The sequence below is a fragment of the Huiozyma naganishii genome, chromosome 6, assembly GCF_000348985.1.
Source record: "Huiozyma naganishii CBS 8797 chromosome 6, complete genome".
NCBI classification, from domain to species: domain Eukaryota; kingdom Fungi; phylum Ascomycota; class Saccharomycetes; order Saccharomycetales; family Saccharomycetaceae; genus Huiozyma; species Huiozyma naganishii.
Window position 1 is genome coordinate 565,288 of NC_035927.1, and position 23,689 is coordinate 588,976.

Here is a 23,689-nt window from a genome sequence, read left to right on the forward strand (position 1 = left end):
TCGAGGAGTCCGTGATCACGGTGTTGTCGCTGATCCGTCGCGACCCCCGGCCTCTTTGTTATCCATCGATGAGGAGGAGGAGCTCTGCGATTTCGAGGACGACGAGATCGACTCCGCTTCGTCATCCAGTAGCTGCCTTGTGTTTATGAGGGTATCGTTTGAGTTGTTGCTGCGGGACACCTCCCTCGCTGGGGTGCCACCGGCCGTGTAATTCCCGTTGTCCATGGTTCTCATGGTGACGGTCTTGTGTCCATTTTCGTGGTAAGCGGTGTCCTCTGTCTCGTTACTGTACATCAGTGGTGTCTCCGTGGCGACGCTTTTCTGATCATCGAAAAACTCGTCCTTACCTGGGAGATCGTACGGGTCTAGTAGTAAAGTTTCGTTGTCGTTGTCGTTATAGTAGAACACGTCATCTTTCCCGTCCATGAGTGATTCGTTGAAATCTTGTAGAGGTGATAGATCACTTAGGGACGAGGATAAGGATGAGCAAAGAGACGGGGTAGTGTAGATAGGCGGGTCGTCCAACCCTGCCCCATCCGGCATGCGCTCCATGAATTTCTCTGCTTCTCTTTCGGACCTGTTGTTGTTGGCGTCCACTGCGGTCTCCATGCTCGTCCCCGTGTCCAGGGATAGCAGGACCGAGTTCAAGCTCGTTGGTTTGATCAGCGTCGTGTCGTTGTGGTACAGGTGCTTTAGTGGTGATGTGTTGTAGTAGTCTGTGTCGTCGCTGAAACTACGAGAGACGGAGGGCCGAGGAATACGGCCATCTCCATCGCGGAGCGTGTCGTCGAAGGGAAGTTTATGGGATAACGTGGTGGACACCAAGAAATCCGAGTAGAAGGAGGATTTGCGAATACAATTCGTATTATTGTTATTAGTTTTAGAGGTAGTACTTTCAGGTGTTTCCCTCTTGGATATGCTACTGTTGATCCGCTGTTGTGAGTGCGTTGAGAGGTAAAGTTCATTGACTGTTCTGACGAGGAAGTTAAACTCGTAGTTCTGGTAGTTGTTGTTATCGTAGTAAGTCTCGTAATTAACGTCATACCGACAACACAGTTTCAAAGACAGTGGACATAGGGATTCCCCATCTTTACAGTACAGCAATTTTTTGAATTTCAGGAAGTACCGCATAGCGTCCAAGTTAACCACGAATTTGAACTCGTCCAACCTTCCAGTGATGGATCTGTTGTAAGTGGCGGTGACGTAGTGGATATCCAACCAATCGTTGAAAGTGAATTTAATCTCTATGAACTTCTCGAAGTTTAAGTTGTTAACGTATATCAACCCTTCCAGTTTCGTCTTCCCACCGTCCAGCGGCCGTAGCGAGTGCAATTTTATATTCTGGCCGTTCATATAGCTGAATATATCGTTTTCCCCCCGCGTTTGTTCAGCGGTTGGCGGTTCCAAATTCGACTTCACGAAATCCCACTCGACCACATCAAACACTGTATCATCCTCGCAGGGGACAGGCGAGGTAACTTTACGAATGCTCCTGGACGCCGAGCCACTACCGTAGCTGTAGCTATCGTTATCGTTATCACTGTCAGAGTCGTAATCCAGTTGGAACGAGTTACCTCTAACGAACAGGGGGAAACTCTCCAAATCGTTGAACCAAACGTCCCCCTCGTAGCCACCACCACCACCACCTGTCAAAGGCGTCGTGTCATTCACGAAGGATAAATCAGGAGAATTTTCAGCGGATATGGTGATTGGTTTATCTGTAGAGTGGAAGCTCTTGACCGTGGTCAATTCGGAAGCAAACCTCACGAACTTTGAGCTCGACGAACTTGAGTCCGTGGACCCGGTCGACGACAGCGACGACCTTCTGGACGATCCCTTCAACGACGGTTTCAGCGACCCGCGCATCGTGCTGGTCGGACTTGTTCTGTGTGCTATCATTACGTTGTGAAATTTGTTGGACGAAAATAAACAAAAACGACACCCCCCGCAAAAAAAAGGAACTAAAATTCAAAATTAGCAAACACAGTATGGTAGCAAAAAACGAAGTGAACGCGTCTTACGATCCGGGGGAAAGTTGCTCGAGGTCTACAAACAAACGAAGAACCAAAGAGAAAAAGAGAAAAAAAATAATACTTGGACCCCCGGGATTTGTAATACTCAACAACTGAAAAGACACAGAACTCGAGAACAATTCTTCCACTGCAAATATATATACAATATATATGTATATATATATTAGATAAGGAAGAGACGAGATTTTATTGCGGGGGGAAGAAGAGAGTGAGGATTAGACGATAGATAACAAAGGATATCATGAGTGTGATGTAGCAACAACTGTTGATTCTTGCGTCTTTGTCTCGCTTCCCCAGAGTGCTCTTCGTTCCCGAATCTGATAACTGCAAGAGGCTCTGCACAAATCTCCCTGCAACCCTCTCTCCCCCTGCGGCAGCCGTAGCCGCTGCCGCAGTGTTCCCAAAGCAGAAGAACAATGGGTGTTTCGCACACCCTCCCCCAGAACAATGCGCATGTGAATCGAGTGCAGGCAGTTTCTTTTTTTTCCCGCGATAAGGGATGTGTGCATGCACTGCACAAGTGTTCCGCAACACAGAGCGCCCCGCACGGCACGGTGTCCCGCACCCGTGCGCCACACACTGCAGCGCCACAGCAGCAAGAAAAAGTCGCCGCGCGCTCCGTCTGCCTTTCCGTTTCCGGGGCATCGGGGCGGGACCCATTGTGTGCTGGGGGGAAAAGGGGGAGCGGCGGGCGGCGGCCTGGGCGGCGGCCGTCTAGACTCGCTGCTCCTTCCCAATGGGGCAACACGCAGCAACGCGCGCTTATGCAACAAAGGCAAGGGAGCGGGAGAGAGACAGCCGTCTGTGTCCTTGCCTTTGTTGCAGTCACCCCCCCATCCACTGCGTCCTGTCCTGCGTCCGGAGAGTTTCTGTTACACGCTGCCAGGGGCCGGTGTGGAGAAGTCAGGACCGGGAGGACGCGGGGGGCGGGCCTGAGCTGGGCCCGGAGGGGGGAGGTGGTATCGTCTACTTTGAAACTCCGAATTTACGGTCTACTGCTGCTGCGCTGCTGCTGCTACTTTCTCTGTTCTCTCGGGGTCCCGCCCTTCTGGGCCCTGGCTGCCTCTTCGTCACTGTCCCCTGCCCACCAGTTGATCGATTTCAACTGGTGCCTGACGCAGTGACATCAAGTGACGGCAGAGTCAGCGTGCCGTTACCACCACCAGCAGTACAGTCTCAACACATATCTCAACATATCTCTCTGTAGCTTGGCTCTATCCTCAATCTGAGACGAACGGGGGACACAGCTGCTGCCTGGGCCCCGGGCGTCGAGACCACTCCGCGGAATCGGGGAAGCCACGCAGACCGTGCAGAGTGATTGTACACGAGAAACACTCTCTTTACCCAAAGGGGAAGTGAAAAACTGCGCTCGTGCCGAAAAGAGGAAAGACATCGCGAACTGGAAAAAAAAAGAAGAAAGAAAAAAAAAAAAAGATGGAAGAGACCAGTGTGTAAAGAGATCATACCTTCCTAACACGCAGACATATCGAAGTGCACCCACGCGCTGGCAATGTCTTTTGATAGACCGGAAATATACAGTGCCCCCGTGTTACAGGGCGAGTCGCCCAATGACGACGATAACACAGAGATTATCAAGTCCTTTAAGAATTTCATCTTGGAATTCAGACTGTCCTCACAGTTCATATACAGAGACCAATTGAGAAACTGTCTCCTGGTCAAGAACTACGCATTGACTATCAATCTGGAACATCTTATTGCGTACAACGAGGATCTGTACAAGAAACTGCTAGATGAGCCCTCGGACGCTATACCTTTGTTCGAAACAGGTATCACACAAGTCGCTAAACGAATCACACAGTTGAGCGGTGCTGGCAGCGGTGACAATGAGGAGGATCGCAGGACAGACGCGGCTCTGATCCCCAACTTCCAGCTCATCGTCAACTCAAGAGCTAACCAGACGGCACTCAGATTCCTCAACTCGGACCACGTCGCCAAGATCGTGAGACTGTCAGGGATTGTCATCTCCACGTCCGTGTTGTCCTCAAGAGCTACCCACTTGCACCTCATGTGCAGGAACTGTAGACACACTACATCGATCACCATAAACAACTTCAACTCGATCAGTGGGAACTCTGTCTCTTTACCACACTCGTGCCTATCGAACTCACAGTCCCCCATGAACGGCGGTGCGCCACCGGTGACAGACGGGGCCACGAAAAATTGTGGTCCAGACCCGTACCTCATCATCCACGAATCGTCGTCGTTCATAGACCAACAGTTCCTAAAGATGCAAGAGATCCCAGAGTCGGTCCCCGTCGGTGAAATGCCAAGAAACATCACAATGTCCTGTGATAGGTACCTCACCAACAGGGTCGTCCCGGGTACACGCGCCACGATCGTTGGCATCTATTCGATTTACAACTCGAAACGGACTTCGGGGAACAGTAACGACGGTAGTGGTGGTGTCGCCATTAGGACACCGTACATCAAAGTGTTGGGGATACAAACGGACGTGGACACGGCAAGTTTCGGTAACGCAATGACAATGTTCTCAGAGGAGGAGGAAGAAGAGTTCTTGGCCATGTCTAGAAGACCAGACATTTACGAACTGCTCACGAAGTCAATAGCCCCGTCAATCTTTGGTAACGAGGATATAAAGAAGGCAATCGTTTGCTTGCTGATGGGTGGGTCTAAGAAATTACTCCCAGATAGTATGCGGCTCAGGGGGGACGTCAACGTGCTTCTGCTTGGTGACCCAGGTACCGCCAAATCGCAACTGTTGAAGTTCGTCGAGAAGGTTGCCCCCATCGCAGTGTACACCTCGGGGAAGGGCTCGTCAGCGGCAGGCCTGACAGCCAGTGTCCAGAGGGACCCAGTCACGAGAGAGTTCTTCTTAGAAGGTGGTGCCATGGTTTTGGCGGACGGTGGTGTCGTTTGTATTGACGAGTTCGACAAAATGAGGGACGAGGACAGAGTCGCCATCCATGAGGCCATGGAACAGCAGACCATCTCGATCGCAAAGGCCGGGATCACCACCGTTTTGAACTCGAGAACCAGTGTGCTCGCCGCGGCGAACCCTATCTACGGCCGTTATGACGACTTGAAATCCCCCGGCGAAAACATCGACTTCCAAACGACAATTTTGTCCCGTTTCGACATGATCTTCATCGTCAAGGACGACCACAACGAGGAGAGAGACATCTCCATCGCGAACCATGTGATAAACATACACACTGGACGTACATCGCAGCAACAGCAGGACCTTGAGAGCAGCGGGCAGGAGTTGAGCATGGAGAAAATGAAAAGATACATCACCTACTGCAGACTCAAATGTGCCCCGCGCCTGTCGCCCTCCGCGGCAAAGAAGTTGTCCTCGGAGTTTGTGTCTATCAGGAAGCAGTTGCTCATCAACGAACTGAAATCCACGGAAAGATCATCGATCCCAATCACGATCCGTCAGTTGGAGGCCATCATCCGTATCACGGAATCGTTGGCAAAGCTCGAATTGAGCCCCGTCGCGGACGAAAGACACGTCGACGAGGCAATAAGACTGTTCCAGGCTTCGACGATGGACGCCGCATCGCAGGACCCGATCGGTGGGATGGACAAGGGCGACGGGATCTCGAACACCATGGCGAATATCCGCCAGATAGAGGAAGAACTGAAAAGAAGACTGCCCATAGGGTGGTCTACATCGTACCAGACTCTGAGAAGAGAGTTCGTCGACACGGGCAGGTTCACTCAGCCGGCTCTGGACAAAGCCCTGTACGCCCTTGAGAAGCACGAGACAATCCAGTTGAGGCACCAAGGCCAAAATATCTACAGAAGCGGTGTCTAGACAGCGCCGCACAACTCTACACATGTAATATTAATAGAAGAGTGTACACACTTGCGTACACGAGAAGGTGGAGGGCGGGCATCCTCACCGACTCAGTAAGTTCAGTACGAATTCGAGCGGTGCTTGTAGAAGAAGCCCAGAAAAAAAGTCGAGCTAATAAAAAATAAATAAACTTTGAACCCGTGCTATTGACGGTTACGCTTGTTAGATGAGCTGTTCGTGCAGTTGAAAGAGTGCATACACGTATATACCACTCAATACCCGCAATGTCGTACGTTAAATACCCTAGAAACCCAAACACTTCCAAAACAGCTGATACTAACTTTGAACGTTTTAGTGACCAAATAATAGATCGTCCCAAATCAGAACTATCGAAGGAGGAACTGGACCAACTTGAAGAGTTCGAACTCAGACATGGTCCCATGTCCCTGATAAACGAGGCGGTAATTTCTAGAACACCGGTAATTATATCACTAAGAAATAACCACAAGATCATAGCCAGAGTGAAAGCGTTTGATAGGCATTGCAATATGGTTCTGGAAAATGTAAAGGAACTGTGGACCGAAAAGAAGCACAACAAGACCACCAATAAGGAACGGTTTATAAGCAAGCTGTTCCTAAGAGGCGACTCTGTAATTATCATTCTGAAGGCCCCCATCGAGTAATTGAGGCTGGGATACACACACCTTACCGTCCGCCCAATCGACGTACCTTGCAATTACAGCAGATAGTATATTTGACATAAAGGTATAGGCATCTGATGCATTAGTAAGTGCAGCTGCAAATTATTTAGTAGTAGGATAATGTACAATTGTAATTTTTTTGTTTGACTCTCCGGTTCTATTATAAACACCTATATATGCCTGCTCTCTATGCAGAGTGGTTTCATTTGAAGTTTTTCAATGGGTCAGCTTTAGCGGTTCTCCGTTTACCAACTTTACCCTTATTATGGCGAGTTTTCTTCGGATTGTGAAAGGGAACAAACCTTGGTTTCTTCCCACCTTGCTTCGCGGCATCTGGTAGCAAATACTCAGGGACTCTCTTCAAATGCTGCTGCACTCTAGCAGGATGCAATTCCTTATCGTGCCTTAAACTCTGCAACTCCTTTGGGTTCTCCTCAAAATGTCTTTTTAACTTCTCACTGGCAAGTAACTCCTGTCTCAACTCCTTAATTCTAGCCTCTCTGACAGCAACTTGGGTCACAGCACGGAAACCATCCTCCATTCTATAACGGAAACCCTCAATTTGTTTAGGGTCGAACGAGTATGGCTGCAACTCCAGACCAAGCTTACTTTGCTGCTTCAGAATCCTGGAAAATATTTTTTCGTCTCTCTTGGCTGTAGGGCACATCGATGGCTTGTGTTTACCAAAATCCTTTAGTGGAACTACAAATGAGATAGCCGTCCCGGATCTACCCGCACGCGCGGTTCTACCAATTCTGTGAACGTATGACTTAGCCGTCGTCGGTAGATCAAAATTTAACACACAGGCAACATTCTTGAAATCAACACCACGGGAAACACCGTACTCTTTATCTTGCTTAACCTCAGTGTGGTTTCTTTTCTTGGTATTTTGCTCCTTATTGGGCTCCTCTGTATCCTTTGTCTCTTGATTGTCCGTTTGTTCCTCTACACTTTCTTGTTCTTCACCCTCATCTCCTTCCTTCAGGAAATCTGTATCATCTGTGGCTATCAGAAGACTGTACAAGTTTTTGTTGAACTGATCGACGATATGTTGTCTGGAGTTGGATGGTAATTCACTGTTCAAAATACAAGATTTGATGCCGAATTGTTCCATTACTAGCTTTAGTCGGTACCCTCTATCTATGTTGTTAACAAAGATCAACGTTTTACCTTTGATCAGGTTCAGCTTGAAAATGACATAACATAATAAAAACTTGTCAAATTCATTAGTTTTAACGTAGTACTGAACCAATTTCGTCTGGTCTTTGTTAATGTTGTCGTCATTAAACTTTAAAATGGCAGGAGCTCGGCAAAATTTAGTCTTCAATTCGTTGATATCGTCATTCAAAGTAGCACTCATCAAAAAAGTCTGAAGATTTTTCTTCAGGGGTAAGTATTCGGCAATCTTATTTAAATCGTCCTGATACCCGAAGGTTAAAACCAAATCGGCTTCATCAATGACAAAAAATTTTAGGTTATCCAGTGAAATATAATTTATCTTGGTGTCTAACAAGTTAGTCAGCTTACCTGGAGTTGCTACAATGATTTCTGGTTTCTCCAAAAGTAGCGCCGTCATCACCGAAGCAGACAGATCAGAGGAAACGTTCAAAGTCTTTATATCCTTGGAACAAAACAAAATCATCTTCTCTAGTACTGCAGTAACTTGCTGAGCCAATTCCCTAGTTGGCACCAGAATAATACCTAACGTGCTGGACCCCTCATCCGCCTCATTTGGAGCATTCGCTTTGTAGTTCAATATCGTTTGAATAACCGGGACCAAGTAGGCCAATGTCTTACCGGAACCAGTTGCGGCTTTAGCAATAATATCTCTTTTCTGCTGAAGTGCTAACGGAATAGCATGCGATTGGACCAATGTAGGATGGTGAAGCCCTGCACGTTTAACGGCCTGCAACAACCTTGCGTCGAGCTGGAAGGATTCAAAAGTCACTGATTCATCAATGTAAGCATCAGCGGCCAAATCTTTAATAGGTTTGCTCATTGGATAATTGCACGATTTGCTCAGGATGATTTTGGAAGAACAGTAGCAAAACCTGATGACGTTTAGTAAGTGGGATGCGATGCGATGAGATGAGATGCCCAAAAACAACAAATATCTAATTTTCCAAAAATTTTCATATACGTACATAGTGATGATCAGAAACTGTCATACAAAATACTTACGCACACATATGTTTGAATATGCAGGTCTATCAGCATAAACTGGACACTAAACTAGCACCAATCTCCATGATACTCTCCACTCTGCCCTTCAAGGGGTTAGAGTTACATTCTTCCACCTTCATTTGGGTGAAATTTATCTTGGCTGAAGCCTTACCCATAGTAATTTCACCCATAATATCTTCCTTTTGACTGGGCACAACGGTCTCGTCCTTCCGAAGCATTAGTGTAAATGCATCCCCAAATTGCTCCTTGAAAAGGTTGACAAGTTTTTTTATCTTCCATGCACGTTCCTGCTGTATTACGGCGTCATTTTCTTCGTGTTCATGCGCGTGCTCGTGTCCATGTTGATGGGAGCACGAGTGACTGCTCATTTTCACACTGGCAGGCGCGGAATCAACACTCATAAGAATGGTTACGATAGAATCGGCGATAGTATCACTTATCAAACCTTGATTCCATTCCAATACTGCCATATTATCGATAAGCGTCACCCGAATGTCTCCCATTATTTGGAGGACCAACTTTTCACTTTCTGGGGATGACTTGTTTTCTATCTTTGACACTTCTTGGTTTGTAACTCCGCTATCGTCTCGTTCAACAGTGATGTCACCAAACATTTGACACAAATGCCAGTATACCAGTTCCTTTTTACAGTTCACCATCATGGTCTGTCTTTCTCTCAATACAGTCGTCGAGAGTTCCGTGTGGTGCTCTCGCAAATCCGACAAAGACACCAGGGTCAGATCAAAATTTTTGTCATCAGAAACAAGAATTCCTGAAATGACTATATCTTCTTGCTCGGGCGTAGCCTCGACACTAGCAGTTGTTTCTTTTTTTATTTTGCCGTCTTCATTGGCCGTCGTCGCTTCTGTCTCTGTTTTCTTGTTTTCATCGGCCGTCGTTGCCTCTGCTTTTATTTTGTCGTTTTCACCGACTGTCGTTACTTCCTCTCCCTCAACTTCTGTTTCTTCCATCTTTAAACCAACATCACTGTCCTTAGAATTCTTGGAAACAAACTTCTCCTCTTTTTGTAAGACCTCATCGACAATATTACCTACCGCCTTCGCAACCTTGATACCCTTGTATTCCAAGGCAACTTCGACACAGTTTCTTGGATTGTATACATGAACCTCATTATCTGTTCCTTTAGTGGAAGAAAAGTTGGATAACAGGGCCGACTTCAATCTCCCCATGGGATTAGATTCACCATGAACCAAAATGATATTTTGTGCATTGATTTTCTCGATGAACTCTAAGTTTTCCTGGAAATCAACGTGCGCGGCGAAAGATATTTCTTCTACTTGACAACGCCTTGGGATATTAATCTCAGGATTCCCTATAGCAGGAATGGTATCCGGCTCCAACATTATGTACTTCGCCATTGTACCTTCCACCGAGTAACCAGTAATCAAAACCAGGTTTTTTTGCTCAGGGCACCACTTTTCCAAAAGATCTCGCGATAATCCACTTTGAAGCATGCCTGGCGATGCTAACATGACACTGGGTCCAAAATCCTGGAATTCCTCCAGGTTTTTCAGATATGATATGTTCTTGAAGATGAACGGATTCGTTTGAGAGTCTCTGAACTTTTTCCGTATATCGTCGTTCATCATATTCACGTAAGTCTGGAAAACGCTCATACACTTTCTTGCAAGATCAGATGCGTAAAATATTGGAACTTGCCCGCTGCCCAACTCATCGGAATGTTTTTGCCAATATTCGTCTAATATAAGCATCAATTCCTGCGCCCTCCCAAGAGCAAACACCGGCATCAGAACTCTCCCACCCCTACCAACCGTCGTATGTATTAGTTGAGTAAGCTTATTTTCCCTATGTAGACGAGGTTCATGTGTAGCTGTACCGAAGGTGGATTCCACAACCAAAATATCCGATGACTGTGGAGGAACTTCAGCCGAATTCAAATGACGATCCATTTCCCTGGAGTAGTCACCCGTAAAAAGAATCTTTAGGCCAGCAATTTCAATTTGAAACATAGCTGCACCCAAAACATGTCCGGCATGATACGCAGTAAACTTGATCCCGTTAACTTCTACAGTGGAATGATAATCAATGGTTTCAATCTTGTCAAAGGATTCCGCAAGATCCTCATCTGTGTACAGAGACTCCTCTGCTGCCAAAGTTGAGTCAACACCAATAGCAGTGACTCTAACGAAATCTCTTAGTAACCATCTATAGATTGCCTTCGTAGGATGTGTCATAAACACTCGGCCTTTAAATGGCGTTCGTTGCATTACGTACGGCAAAGACGCGGCATGGTCCAAATGGAAATGGGATATTAACAAGATGTCCACGGTAGAAAGATCAAAGTCATCATAAAACGGCAAAGATGCCATACCTTGGTAGGCTGGATGCACCCCAGCGTCGAGCATTATAGTTTTACCCTTGTATTGTATGATATGGCATGACCTCCCAACTTCATTCCCACCGCCCAAAGCAAAAAATTTGAAGGAAGTATTTGAAGCTTGTGACATGGCTAATGTCTTTCCGCTGCTAGTAGTTCGCTTTTCCTTTCAATGGACAGTGCGAAGTTAGTTGCACCGTTACTTGTTCAACCAACTCTTGCAGATTTTCTTCTTTCATTTTTTTCTTAGAATCTAAAAAAGAAAGACCGATGTGCCAAAGAATTGAACAAGACAGATCTACAAAGTAAGAATTCACAGGAAATTTAAGACTGAATCATTTGGTTGGAAGGATATTTATCTATCTGTAAAAATACGTAATAAGATTTTGGAAACAAGGAAAAAAAAATCATGTCAGAAAACCGTAATCATCGTTAATCGTCCAAAAGTCTTCAATTTGTGTAGAAGGAGCACTTCCTACTAGGTTTGAAGTGTCCGCTTGATTGACGTTACCACTGTGAAGGTAGTCATTGGCTGCATTATTCATAATAGAGGGTGGCAATTGTGTGTTATCTATACCTGCACTCATATTTTGTCCTTGAAGGATATGCGCGTGCTGCTGCTGTTGAATCTGCTGGAAATGCTGGTGAGGTTGCAACGGCTGGTTCTGGTATGACTGGTTTTGGCCTGTTGGAATTGGGGACGGCGGGTAGCTATGATAAGATAGCTGCTGGGGCGTTTGCGGGATAGCGTCTCCAGTTACTATATTATTTGGATAGGACAGCCCTTGATGAATTGCATAGTTCTCCCTTTGCGATAAATCCCTAAATACGGAGTTCCCCGTCCATGTGGAAATGTTGTTAATCATGTCGTGGGTACCATTGCTGAACAACACACCACTCTCAGCCGGTTTACCCTCAATAGTTGGGTACCCGATTGGTGGGAGAGGGGACGCTACCGCTGACGATAATGTACCTTGTGTACCATGATTGGTTCGGAGCGATCTCAACTGATCTGACATGATGGAAGGCGAGGATGCGATTGGTCCGCTGTTTCTCACATTCGAAATGTTAGAATTACTCTTCGATAGCAAAGACGTCATTATCTCCTTATGCGAAGTTGTGGCCTGAAGATCGTTTGTAATGTTATTCGATAGCTGAGGGTGACGTGATAACATGGGGGGTTGGAATTGTTGTGGGAATGTAGGGTTTTCCCCCTTGTTGGCATTGCCTTTGTTTGAGGAACTATTCGTCAAGGAAGCCAGATAGACTTGCAAGTTCTGCTGTGCCAATTGCTGCTGCAAGAAAGCTTGTTCTTGAACCATCTGCCAGTTACATTCATTCGAGTTTGCAGGCTTCTTGATCATATACTGGTGGCTATTCTCGATATCCTTTACCGACCGAAGCAGGTTATCATCAAGAGGAACACCCCTCGTATTAGTTATTATAGAAGGCAGATTTGAAGTCGGTGGGTCCTTATTAGTTTCCGTAAGTAGATATGTCAGGCCTTTTGGCAGGATTTGCTTAGCCAAGTCTCCTTGCTTCGCCTCTAACTTCTTCTGTTCCTCTATATCCACTTGCGAATTCTCTACAAATCCGGCATGTTCCTCGGCCTGCCCTTTGCCGAAAACTCTTTTCCTAGCAGGAGGCATTCCGTTAGGGTCTTTATCCTCGTCACTAGTTGTTCGGGATCCATCCTGTCCCAAATCCGCTTCAGCGCTATCTACACTGCTCTTCCTGACATTATATTCGTTCCCGTGAACTGAATAGTTGCCGTCTTGAACAGATAGGTAAATTAACTCTGAGGAGTCTGGACCACATCTTTCAATCAAGTTACCAACTGTCGCGTTCATGAGCTGATCGAAAGTGTCTCTGAACACTCTTGCAAACTGTGATCTTTCCGTCATGACGTAGAGACACACGGAGCAAGCTCTCAAGTCATCCATATTAGAGAATAGGCTAGCACTAATCAGTGGCCTCGTATGCTTGGACATGTCTCCCAGTTTCTTTCTTCTCTCGTCGTCGTAATTCCTTGCCAACCACATACAATAGACGAGGTTCACGCCAGCCACAAATACAGTGTGCACTGCTGGTGTGGAATGGCCACTGACGGTCTTTTGGTGGAATATCTTGTAGAGCTGGCAGATTTGTCCCGCGGCAGCCTGGGATTCCCTGAACAGTCTGTCCTCTGGGGTCAAAAATTCCAAATACGGCTGGATCAATAATCTGACGGATCTATAATAGTACAGTTTCAACGTTTCGTTTTCAAAGTTCTCCACGTGAGAGATTGAACATGACGACCTCCATACTTCCAATTGTTTGAAGAAGTCGTTGACCAAGGGCAGATCTGTCTGCTTGGGTGGAGTTGGGGAATTAGTATTAGGCAGGATGTTCAACTTTTCGACGAAAGCTGATTCCAGTCTTCTCAATTTCAAGGACTGGTTAATAAAATGAACGCCCCTTACTTTTGAATTTTGGGTGTTAAAGGAGCTTTCATCGAATAAGGGCAGATTGATATCTGCTTCGCTGATCGTGAATGGTTTCCCAACCGATACACAGATCATTCTCTCCAAGAGGTAAACACACCAAAAGAGTCTCAGTTTTTTGCGAGCGAAGGGATCCTGAGGGAACCATTTATTCAACGACAAGTATTTTTGACAAATGAACATCACATCCTTCATGATATCGTACAGTAAAGAGGAGTCTCTATCAGTCCTCAGCAGGTAAAGTACCAGTAGTGTCAGTATTTCTACTTTTTGGACGTAATTCAGGTTATCACTGCATTTGGTGACGTGCCTCACAGCGGTGCTAAAGTACCTTTCCGGTGCCAGCCCTTTGTACTTACCCGTGGTTTTATTCATATAGGCGCTGATAGCAAAGACCAGCCACATTCTCCCCGACGCAAAGTGGAACTCGTTTGTCGAATAAAAGTAGATATTGTTCTTAGAAAAGTGCTCATGGAAAGTGTAGATTTCTTGCTCGTCCAGCAACGGGTACTTAAACTGCAATCTTTTGAAAAAGACGTCTAGTAACGATTTGGCTAGCGGACCATCAAATTCGAATGCCGGGTCGTAAGGGAAGTAATTTTTACCAAAGTACTTGGCAAAGAGACACTTGTTAAAGTCGATTGAATCAAGTGAGTCGCTTGCTAACTGAGGGATATGGCCCCTCTCCGGGCGAGGTGCCGCTATTGTTGTCGTTGGCGTCGTTATACCTTGCACATGGTCCTGTGCTGGCCCGTTGGGGACGTATTTTTCCAAATCGTCAATATCCCCCAACAGGTGCGTGATCTTTTTATACCGTCCCAGTTTCCTCTGGAACATAGCACCCCCAGGGGGCAACTCTATCATTTTTTCCAAGTACCGCAACTTCCGCTCGATAAACGACGTGTACTGGTCCTTATCCATTGTCTTGGGTTTCTGTATTCGATTGGTAGAGGAGGTAGAAGATGTGGAGGACGGCCTAAATGGGTACTTGTTACTAGAGTCCATCGAGCCATTCCCAGGGCCGTTTTCCATCTCGGAGTCGAAATCATTGAGACTAGCCAACGATGGAGTGCTGCTTGTGGTAGCGACACTGCCCGCTGGTGTCAAAGACCCTGTTCCCTTCACCGTTGGGGATACTATCACACCGCCGTTTTGGTTTTGGTTGTGGCTGTGGTTTATCGGTATGATGGGTACTTTTGTCCCAAAGGGTTCCACTTTAACCAAGGGTTTCCCAGTGTGAGAGGGGTTGGCTGGAGATGACTGCGTCTCCTCGTTGTACCGTACAGGCTGTATACACATCACAGACGCCTTCAAACACGCTGTGCAACTTGGAAGTTTATGGTCACATTTTTGTTTTCTTCTCTTGCAGAGCAGGCAGGATCTGGACCTTCCCCTCTTGTCCCTTAGAAGCAGATCACTTCGGTTCCCTGCCATTTCCAACTCCTTATGGAATTTCTCTATATTCTGTTCGCTGATCTCTTTCTTCGGTCTCGCCATTGTTGAAAGAAATAAAAACAACAGATGAACAGATTGTTCCGGTTAGAAAACAGGAAGAGTCACAGTAAACAGCGCAGAAAGCTAACCGCAACCGCAACAAGAAGTACAGAATGAGGGGGGAAGAAAAACAAACCCTTCTGGTATCGGTAGTAATTACAGGAATAACTTGCTTACGCAAGTAAAGAAAGATTGAACGGAGTTCTTGTGAGAAAAAATTAAACTTACCCACTTTCTTTTAAAAGCAACGGTGTCAAACAGGAGTGCCTATCTACCTCGAAGATCTATTTTTCCGAAAAGCAGGAAAAAAAAAAGAGCAAAAAAAAAGAGACAGGGAGACAAAACCAGGTGAAGAGCAAAATGCAAAAAAAACTGTTCAGAGAAATAGCGATCTGAAGCTGAAAACGGAGTGTCCTTTGATTGACTTCCTCTTTTCGACAACTCTGTATTTTCTAAAAAATTTTCTTCCTTAAAGTTTATGTATCCAGCAGCCTCCCTCAATAAAACAGTTGCAGAGGGAGAAACCAGCCCGGAGAATTGAAAAGTGGTTGTAGTCCTCTTTTTTCATTTTTCCGTCTCTTGCCATTCTTCTTAGTATCGGACGTGATCCAGACAACGGACAAACAACAAGTCTGCAACCCCAAACCGAACTGGAATGAGGGCGGATGACTCGAAGAAGGGTACACGGACCACAAAAAAATCAGCAGAGTCTTTAAACAATAGGTCCTGCTGTCATAGCTTAGCGGTCCCGCCCGTCTCCTCAGAAACCCCCGCAGGGGAAGTGACGTCTCACGTAAGCGACTGGTAAACAGTGATGTGTCAAAATGGGGAAAAAACCTCTGCAGGAAAACAGCAGCAGCAGTGGAAAATGGCTCATCGCATGGGAGGCACTCCGAGAAACCGCCGCAGGAAAAGGTGGGAAGGAAAACAAGTTACCGAAAAAAAAAACAAAACAAAAAAAATCACGAGTTTTTCCTCTTTCTGTCGTCGAATGATGACGCGCCGGCGTCTTATACCCAAAGGGGGAATTGCCGGACAGGTCTGCTGCGGAACCGGAAACTGCTTACCCGATCCAGAACTGCTGGGCACCCAGAAAACCACGCCCCCCACAGCGAGACACACCTCAAGACTGGTCGTGGTTGCTGCCACCGCCGCCCTCTAGCATCGCAAGCAGCGTCTCGCGGTCCCGCTGCTCCTGTTCTCGGCGCTCGGCGTTGTTTTGCTCGCGGTGCGCCTCGTACTTCTCGTCGGACTTGCGTTTTCTAGCCCTTTTCCGCCGCTGTTCCCACCCCGACACGGCCTCGGTCCTCTTCGCAGCGGCGTCCGCACTCAATTGAGAGGCCATTTTCTGTCTTGCTATCTCGCGGTTCCGCTCCCGTGACCTCGTCTCCTGGCAGGAAACGACAATTCCTGTCGGCACGTGTCGCAGTTGTCACTTTTCGACGTTTCGTCACCTTCGTTCGACTCCTTCCTGTCCACCGGGGACCACGTCCACCGTGGAGGAAACTCTCCTCGCACTGGGACTCCATCTCCGCAGTGAATTTCGGTCTTGGCGGGAACTGCGTGCGCTTGATCTGCAAGCGAACACAACGTGAGAAACTCCTGCGCAGAACGAACATATCCTCGTGTGCTGCTTCTAAACAGTTATATATGTATGCGTATTTATATACTAGGGTGGGGGGGGGGGGGCGGCTGCACACGTACGTACGTGGAATAGCCGAGGGCGTGTCGTTGATCTGCCGAGGAGCCAACGCCGTTCATGTTCTACTGTTACGGTGGTCCGTTTTTTTAGGTCTTATTTATTTTTCATTCCGGCAGTTTCGTGCTCGATTATAACCCGATGAGCTGGTTCGTCAAGTTGAAGAACTGCCATCTCCACGCAACGTGCCCCCTCATAACCCGCTTCGATAATGTTCAGGCTGACCAGTTCCCCGCGGAAGGTTTTTCAATTGGCATTGAGGTATGCTCGAGTGGAACGGTTTCATGGCAATGTGTTGTGCGCGAACAAATCGATGTCCATAGTAGGAAGAAATACAAGCAAAGTACGGAGCACAACTACAACGACACAGACGCCAAAAAACGATCTTATCAAGACTTTATCGGAACAATTGATCTTGGAGACACATCTGAATTTGCATAAACCGACACGCGCGGAAAACCAAATGGATACGATGCAAATATACCGTCGGCTGACTCAAAATAAAGGTGCCCCCGCGTTCAACAGGGCACAAAGTCTTCTGCTATTGGATATCATCCGAGACTTGCTCAACGACAACTTCTACAACGATTACAACGATAAGTTCTTGAGAGACTTCGAGATCGACAAGCAACTGCACCTTTACCATTCGTTGGAGAGCGAAATCCACTACATCATCGACAAGTCGCGATCCACAGAACTAAACAGGAATCACCTGCAGCTCATGAGACTGCAAAGGGACCTGGGGACCACGGTGGACGAGATCAACGAGCTGATCATCGACTCGTTCGACAAGGACGCGAAACTGGAACTAAACCAACAGAAAAGCGATAACACGCTACTGTACAACAGAATCAATTTGAACTTGAACGATTGCACAAACAAGATTACCGTGAAGATCGTGTCTGGGATCAAGTCCGAGATTGAAAACCTGCGGTGGCAGACCACCCGAAGCGGACTGCTCGCCATCATCATACTGGCGTCACTGCTCCTCACCGGGGTCGTAGTTTCGAACAAGAAGTCTCGAACGGACTCGCAAGATAGCGATGGAAATGAAGTGGATAACGATGTAGACATTATTATATAGCACAATACGTTATACCGTGGGGGGAGTGCGTGGGTCAGATCTTGCTGCGACCACGAGCGGCCAGCTTGGCGTCTCTGAGTCTTGCAAACCTTCTCTGAGGTTCACCATCAACCCAATAGGGGAGAGCGCCATGGACCTCCTTCGAGTTGGCCAGCTCCAGTTTGGACACCGTGTCGTTGCTTGCCCGCAGCACGTCCTTCATTTGTAGGACAGCAGGTAGGTACAGTCCGCGGATTTTCGCCCTAAGGTCTTGCATCACTTGCGTGTTAAACTTGTCTACGTCGCCGTCGTCCAGAGCGTAGTCGCGATTGATCACAGAGTGGAGCATATCAGCGAAGTACAACCTCTCCCCAAAGAAGAGCTTGGTCGAAGCCGCGTTGCGGCCGATCTTCTGCGGCAGTGTCACAGAGGTGGCACCCTCGCAGGAGAGTCCCAACTGCGAGAAGGGGAACTGCAGAAAGTTCTTCGTGCCCCTCGCGTCCATGCTATAAACCAGATCGCACAGCAGCACAATCGCGGCGCTCAGTCCGATCGCGGGCCCGTTCAGACACGCGATCAGCACCTTGGAGTGCTTGATGAACGAGCTCGTGATGTACTGGTTCTTGGCGAGGAAATTCTCCAGCCACCTGGTCAACTCCGTGCCCTCGTCGCCGCTCGGGTTGTTGGGCACCGACCGGAAGTCCGCCCCGGAGGAGAAGTACTTCCCAGAGCTCTGCAAGACGGTGAAGTACACGTTGGGATCCCTTTCGGCCCGGTCCAGCAGCCTCGTCGTGTACAGGAAATCGTCATACGACATCGCATTCAAAGTCTGCGGACAGTTAAACTTGATCACATAAAAGCAGCCATCGACAGACCCGCTGATCTTATCCTCTGGTTTCATAGTCATCCGTGCTTACTTGTATCAGCAGTGAACTAACTACACTTACAAACGGAGGACAGCAACCACCGGTGATCACCTTATATACTCCGTCTTTTACTCCAACGGGAGGTCCCTCTTTTTTCCCCTTTGCATAGACGTACAACGCTCAATTCTCGCCTCTTAAGGCTCAAACTGCTCGCACTCTTGTTCAACAACTACAACAGCATCATAGAACTGTACTTTGGTCGGTTACAACATCAACCAGAGGTCCTAATAGCGCCCTGGCGACCCCTCGAAGAACTCACTGCTACTAATACAACCGGGTTTTAACCGTGTAACTGAAAAAAAGTGAAAAATTTCAGAATGTTAAGAGGGCATCGCATCTCATCGGATTGTAGCGGGTCGTGGTGAAGATTGTTTTCTGCTTGACGCCTAGAGCAGCTCAATTGCTTCCCGTACAATGTCTGATGTGGAGTCGCTAGAAGCTGGGGGTTTGTTTGAGGAGCCAGAGGGGTTTCTGCCGCCACCACCGGAACCTCATTATGCTGAGTACGACAGGGAGATGATCTCGCCCATGTCTAAGTCAAAACAGAGGCACATCGATCTGAAGCTCGTTGGGTCGTCGCCGCTATGGGGCCACTTACTGTGGAACTCCGGTATATACACAGCTAAGCATCTGGACAAACACCCGGAGCTTGTGCTGGACAAGAACGTGCTCGAATTGGGCGCCGCTGGTGCGTTGCCCTCTGTGGTCGCAGGGCTGATTGGCGCTAAAAGGGTCGTCAGCACGGACTACCCAGACGCGGATTTGATGAGTGTTATCAGGGAGAACGCCAAATCCTTGGAGAACGTCTCTGTGGAGGGATACATCTGGGGGAACGATTACAGTGATGTACTGTCGCACCTGGAGAATCCAGCCGAGAAGTTTCAACTGGTCATTCTGAGTGACCTCGTGTTCAACCACACAGAGCACCACAAATTGCTGAAAACGACGAGGGACTTACTGAGCGCAGATGGGAAGGCGCTCGTCGTCTTCTCCCCTCACAGACCGTGGCTACTGGACGCGGATCTCGCGTTCTTCGAAACCGCAAAAAACGAGTACGGGTTTGACGTGGAACGCATTGAAATGGTCCACTGGAAACCGATGTTTGAGGAGGATGACGAAACGGTAGAAGTCAGATCGAGAGTGTACGCATACTACATGAGCCACCCTTCGGTTGACTCGAAGATTGTGTAATGCTGTATATTAATTATATACCGTCTAATTGAGTGTGTATGTGTTCTTATAAAGGACCAGTGTAATTTTTCCTTTTCCGCCCACTGTGGAAGAATATATTCGTGTTAATGGTACTAATGCAGGTTTGACACCTTGGCGCTCACAAGAAGGTAGACTTCAAATCGATAAAATTGCATTGCGTGAATACTTCGTCGCCTTCATCAAATGCAAAACATGTAGTACCGGCAGCACATTCCATCGTAACCCACGCGCCAAAGTTACAAAGAGCAATAGATCCATCAACACTGCACGAAATTGCACCGTCTGTACATGTCGTTGCACTCCCATCAAATTGTCCCTGAGCATACAAGGCATTTAATTGCCTGGCAAATTCGTGCGCGGAAGATGTGGGGGTGTCAGTGGGGGTGGTAACTGTCGTTGCAGCGGTTGTAGCAGTAGCAGCCGTCGTGACGGCGGGAGCCGGATTGGTAAAGGTCGTAACAGGAGTCTGTGTGGCTATCGTGGTGGATGGCAACAATGTGGTAACAGCACCGTGGGTAACTTCTTGTTGTGTAGTTGTGGTGGGAGAGCTCGTAGTAGTTGCTGCACTGGTGGTAGTTGTAGTTTCAGTGGCGACGTCCTTGTTTTCATTGGAAATGGTTGGGGTAAGCGTTGTTGTCACACGTCTGATCGTTGATGGTGTAGTCGTGCCGACCGTCGAAAGATCCTCCTGGCTGGTCGTGAATGGTCTCAATGTGATTGGGACTCTTGCAGTGGTGGCATGAGTGTGACCTGTGACAGTGGTCTCAGCAGTCTCAGATAATGGCATTCCAGCCGAGGTCATGGTGGAGCTGCGAATAATTGTGGGCGCTAATGTGGACGTGGTTCTCTCAGCTGTAGTTGCTGCGGAAGTTGTAGCAGTGCTGCCCATAGTTTTCTCCAGAAGAGACTTGATAACGTGAACGTAAGATGTACCATCTATTTCGTTGCTGAAGGCCTGCGAGGCATCCCACAAGGAAACACCACCGAAATTTTTGGACTGAGCAGTGTTTTCGATGGCCTTCGCTAACGCCGCCATATCAGATATATACCCAGATCCTGCGGCAGTTGGAGAGCCTGGAAGACCAAGGTACAACTTGATATCCGCATTTGGAGACACCGTACTTGCAAAGTTCAGCCATGTGTCCCAGTTGAATTGTTTTTCTACATTGCAGTAGTTGTTGTAAAATTGAATGAATGCAAAATCGACATTCGCATTAGCCAACATATCACCAGTTGAGGCATCTGGGTATGGGCATTGTGGGGAACCGGAAATGAAGTACTGTTTGGAGCCGCTAGTAAACAGTTGCCTCAATTTGTTTATCAAAATGGTGTAGCCCGCACTGTTGTTGTTCTCTATGTCGAAATCGAAACCGTCGACGCTAGCCGAATCAAATGGACGATCTGTGACACCAGTACCCTCACCGAAGGTGTTCCATAAATTTTCCGCAAAGACTTCTATTTCTTGTTGAGTAGAGCTTGCAAAACCGTAAGCGCCGTTCGCACCCCCCATCGAGAGTAAGACAACTTTGCCCAACGATTGGCAAGTCTGGATGTCGCTAGCAATTTGGCTACAGTGCAACAGTCCGGCGTGGTCACCATCGGGGAACCTATCGAGACAGGCGTCAGCAAAATTCAAATCCATTGAGGGGAAATTGTCCAAGAAGGACAGGATGAATATGTCCGCATCGGACGATTGGCAATAATTTCCTAGTGATTGTTGCGTACCAGCAGAGTTCTGTCCCCAGTAGACAGCGACGTTTTTTCGGTCATTTATGTCAAAGGAAAGGACAGTTTGAAGGAAGTATACGAAGTATACTATAAAAATGTTTAAAACGAGTGACATGTTTTTTGAAAAAAGTTGGTTCTTTTTTGGATAAACTTTCCGATAGATAGTTAATATTCTACAGAATGTATTTCCATGGCGAAAGGTTTTGCTAAGTTTTTAAATTGATAAGGCTATTTATATAGTATGAGGAGACAGGACCCTTTCTTTGCAACGTCTATCACCAACCGGATAAAAGTTTGCGTGTGTTCGTCCTCATAACTGGGTAAAATAAACAAGAAAACTTTAGTCTCTTGCTATAGCACTGTACAAGATCTGGAGGGCGAGGGGCAGATGTAAACAAGAGAAAGCCAACACCAAAACATTGAAAGTGCCAAGTAGTAAACAAGTATACCAATATTGCTTGCGCTTCAAAACAAAACCAGCATAAAAATAGTAAAAATTATGTAAAAAATTTAGAGCATTTTCTTTTTCGTCCTGATAAGGAAATACCTTCCCAAAAGGGAAAGGTCATTGACGTTTCGGTATATAGAGCCAATATTCCTTCCAGTTACCATGGTGATGAAGGCGAGTTCCATTTCTCGATGACACTTCGAGGTACACCCCCCCAATTGCCTATCACATCCTGTTGAAACTCGAGATTGCTGCATTGTTGTGTGGTGATTTAGGGTGTAGCATCACCGATTACTGTACGTTGAGCCTTTGTTGAAAGGTTTAGCATCGTTTCTTGTAACTTCGTTTAGTCAGCCGTCATTCGAGTAAATTAAACCCGAACCAATATTCGCTCAACTCTATAAAAAAGACAAGTTTTTGCTTAGGTGATCGTGAGAAAACATAAAGATCGTTTCAATCAACAAGAGGACAAGCAAAAACATGTCGGTGAAGGGAAGAACATCCTTCAACGAGGTCATTTCAAAGACACATGCAATTTACAAGCCAGAGCGGGGCCGTTACTGGATTTACGGTGCGCTTGGATGTCCGTTCTCCCAGAGGGTTATGCTGGCCCGGTCGGTAAAGGGCCTAAACTCGGTCATTGGCCTCACTGTGGCGCATTGGCTGATGGGTCCCAATGGGTGGCAGTTTGTTCAAGGTGACGGCAAGCTTGTGGGTAATAAGGCGTACCGGTACGATGGCGGTATCGAGTCCACTGAGGAGAACAATTCTGGCAAGTTTGGAGATATCACTGATGACACGGAGCGGCTGTTTGTTGACGGGACTCCAGACCCACATTATGGTGTGAGAAGCATCAGAGAACTGTACAAGATGAGCGACCCTGAATACAGTGGGGTGTTTTCTGTTCCCTTGCTATTTGATTTGAAGACAAACACTATCGTCAACAACGACAGCGGTGAAATCATCAGGCTGTTGAATAGCGGTATATTTGACGAGTTTGTCAACACTGAAACCCCTGTTGATTTGGCACCCAATGACCTGCTCTCTGAGCTGGATGAATTCAACAAATGGTGCCAGCAGGGGATAAACTCCGGTGTTTACAAAATCAACAATTCTACTTTTCAGGAGGAATACGAAACGAAATCTACCGAGCTGTTCGACGCTTTGGACAAAGTAGAGGCGAAACTGGCCGCAATATATAAGGAGTTGGAGTCGAGGCACTGCCAGGATGGGAAAGATGAGATTCTGTCAAAGTTCTACCTATTTGCCAACCACATCACTGAGGCTGATATTAGACTTTACGTCACCATCATCAGGTTTGACTCCATATACGCACAACATTTCAATTGCAATTGGAGGTCCATAAGGGCGGATTATCGTTTCATCCACCTATGGTTGAGGAACTTGTACTGGAATCATGATTCATTCAGATTGACGACCAACTTCGATCATATCAAGCTGTTTTACGCTAGATCGTTCAGGAAAACAAAACCAACTGGGCAGATCCCTATGGGTCCGGAATTTGACATCTTAAAGTTATGAATTAGTTTCTTATATGTGTATGTACAATCGCTCCTT

The 23,689-nt window shown here is 47.0% G+C and overlaps 13 protein-coding genes across 13 annotated transcripts; 6 read left to right on the forward strand and 7 right to left on the reverse strand.

The window, feature by feature from the left end:
• Positions 1-15: 15 nt before the first annotated feature.
• Positions 16-1,866, reverse strand: PIG1 (protein phosphatase regulator PIG1; the record flags this gene model as incomplete). The annotated part of the gene is made up of 1 exon (XM_022608740.1): positions 16-1,866. One exon carries the CDS (start codon positions 1,864-1,866, stop codon positions 16-18), a length of 1,851 nt encoding a protein of 616 aa, XP_022465206.1.
• Positions 1,867-2,449: 583 nt separating this feature from the next.
• Positions 2,450-3,157, forward strand: KNAG0F02990 (uncharacterized protein; the record flags this gene model as incomplete). The annotated part of the gene is made up of 1 exon (XM_022608742.1): positions 2,450-3,157. One exon carries the CDS (start codon positions 2,450-2,452, stop codon positions 3,155-3,157), a length of 708 nt encoding a protein of 235 aa, XP_022465207.1.
• Positions 3,158-3,543: 386 nt separating this feature from the next.
• On the forward strand, positions 3,544-5,832 carry MCM5 (MCM DNA helicase complex subunit MCM5; the record flags this gene model as incomplete). The annotated part of the gene is made up of 1 exon (XM_022608743.1): positions 3,544-5,832. The coding sequence occupies one exon, from the start codon at positions 3,544-3,546 to the stop codon at positions 5,830-5,832; it is 2,289 nt and encodes a 762-aa protein (XP_022465208.1).
• A 266-nt stretch (positions 5,833-6,098) lies between these two features.
• On the forward strand, positions 6,099-6,497 carry SMD2 (mRNA splicing protein SMD2; the record flags this gene model as incomplete). Its single annotated transcript, XM_022608744.1, has 2 exons — positions 6,099-6,103; positions 6,170-6,497. The coding sequence occupies 2 exons, from the start codon at positions 6,099-6,101 to the stop codon at positions 6,495-6,497; spliced, it is 333 nt and encodes a 110-aa protein (XP_022465209.1).
• Positions 6,498-6,717: 220 nt separating this feature from the next.
• DBP9 (ATP-dependent DNA/RNA helicase) lies at positions 6,718-8,514 on the reverse strand (the record flags this gene model as incomplete). The annotated part of the gene is made up of 1 exon (XM_022608745.1): positions 6,718-8,514. The coding sequence occupies one exon, from the start codon at positions 8,512-8,514 to the stop codon at positions 6,718-6,720; it is 1,797 nt and encodes a 598-aa protein (XP_022465210.1).
• A 211-nt stretch (positions 8,515-8,725) lies between these two features.
• YSH1 (cleavage polyadenylation factor subunit YSH1) lies at positions 8,726-11,188 on the reverse strand (the record flags this gene model as incomplete). The annotated part of the gene is made up of 1 exon (XM_022608746.1): positions 8,726-11,188. The coding sequence occupies one exon, from the start codon at positions 11,186-11,188 to the stop codon at positions 8,726-8,728; it is 2,463 nt and encodes an 820-aa protein (XP_022465211.1).
• A 277-nt stretch (positions 11,189-11,465) lies between these two features.
• KNAG0F03040 (uncharacterized protein) lies at positions 11,466-15,038 on the reverse strand (the record flags this gene model as incomplete). The annotated part of the gene is made up of 1 exon (XM_022608747.1): positions 11,466-15,038. The coding sequence occupies one exon, from the start codon at positions 15,036-15,038 to the stop codon at positions 11,466-11,468; it is 3,573 nt and encodes a 1,190-aa protein (XP_022465212.1).
• Positions 15,039-16,297: 1,259 nt separating this feature from the next.
• Positions 16,298-16,654, reverse strand: RSO55 (Rso55p; the record flags this gene model as incomplete). The annotated part of the gene is made up of 1 exon (XM_022608748.1): positions 16,298-16,654. One exon carries the CDS (start codon positions 16,652-16,654, stop codon positions 16,298-16,300), a length of 357 nt encoding a protein of 118 aa, XP_022465213.1.
• Positions 16,655-16,945: 291 nt separating this feature from the next.
• PUT7 (Put7p) lies at positions 16,946-17,818 on the forward strand (the record flags this gene model as incomplete). The annotated part of the gene is made up of 1 exon (XM_022608749.1): positions 16,946-17,818. One exon carries the CDS (start codon positions 16,946-16,948, stop codon positions 17,816-17,818), a length of 873 nt encoding a protein of 290 aa, XP_022465214.1.
• A 34-nt stretch (positions 17,819-17,852) lies between these two features.
• Positions 17,853-18,704, reverse strand: ECI1 (dodecenoyl-CoA isomerase; the record flags this gene model as incomplete). The annotated part of the gene is made up of 1 exon (XM_022608750.1): positions 17,853-18,704. The coding sequence occupies one exon, from the start codon at positions 18,702-18,704 to the stop codon at positions 17,853-17,855; it is 852 nt and encodes a 283-aa protein (XP_022465215.1).
• Positions 18,705-19,137: 433 nt separating this feature from the next.
• Positions 19,138-19,914, forward strand: NNT1 (S-adenosylmethionine-dependent methyltransferase; the record flags this gene model as incomplete). The annotated part of the gene is made up of 1 exon (XM_022608751.1): positions 19,138-19,914. The coding sequence occupies one exon, from the start codon at positions 19,138-19,140 to the stop codon at positions 19,912-19,914; it is 777 nt and encodes a 258-aa protein (XP_022465216.1).
• Positions 19,915-20,053: 139 nt separating this feature from the next.
• Positions 20,054-21,778, reverse strand: CTS1 (chitinase; the record flags this gene model as incomplete). The annotated part of the gene is made up of 1 exon (XM_022608753.1): positions 20,054-21,778. One exon carries the CDS (start codon positions 21,776-21,778, stop codon positions 20,054-20,056), a length of 1,725 nt encoding a protein of 574 aa, XP_022465217.1.
• An 813-nt stretch (positions 21,779-22,591) lies between these two features.
• Positions 22,592-23,653, forward strand: KNAG0F03100 (uncharacterized protein; the record flags this gene model as incomplete). Its single annotated transcript, XM_022608754.1, has 1 exon — positions 22,592-23,653. The coding sequence occupies one exon, from the start codon at positions 22,592-22,594 to the stop codon at positions 23,651-23,653; it is 1,062 nt and encodes a 353-aa protein (XP_022465218.1).
• Between the last annotated feature and the right edge of the window lie 36 nt (positions 23,654-23,689).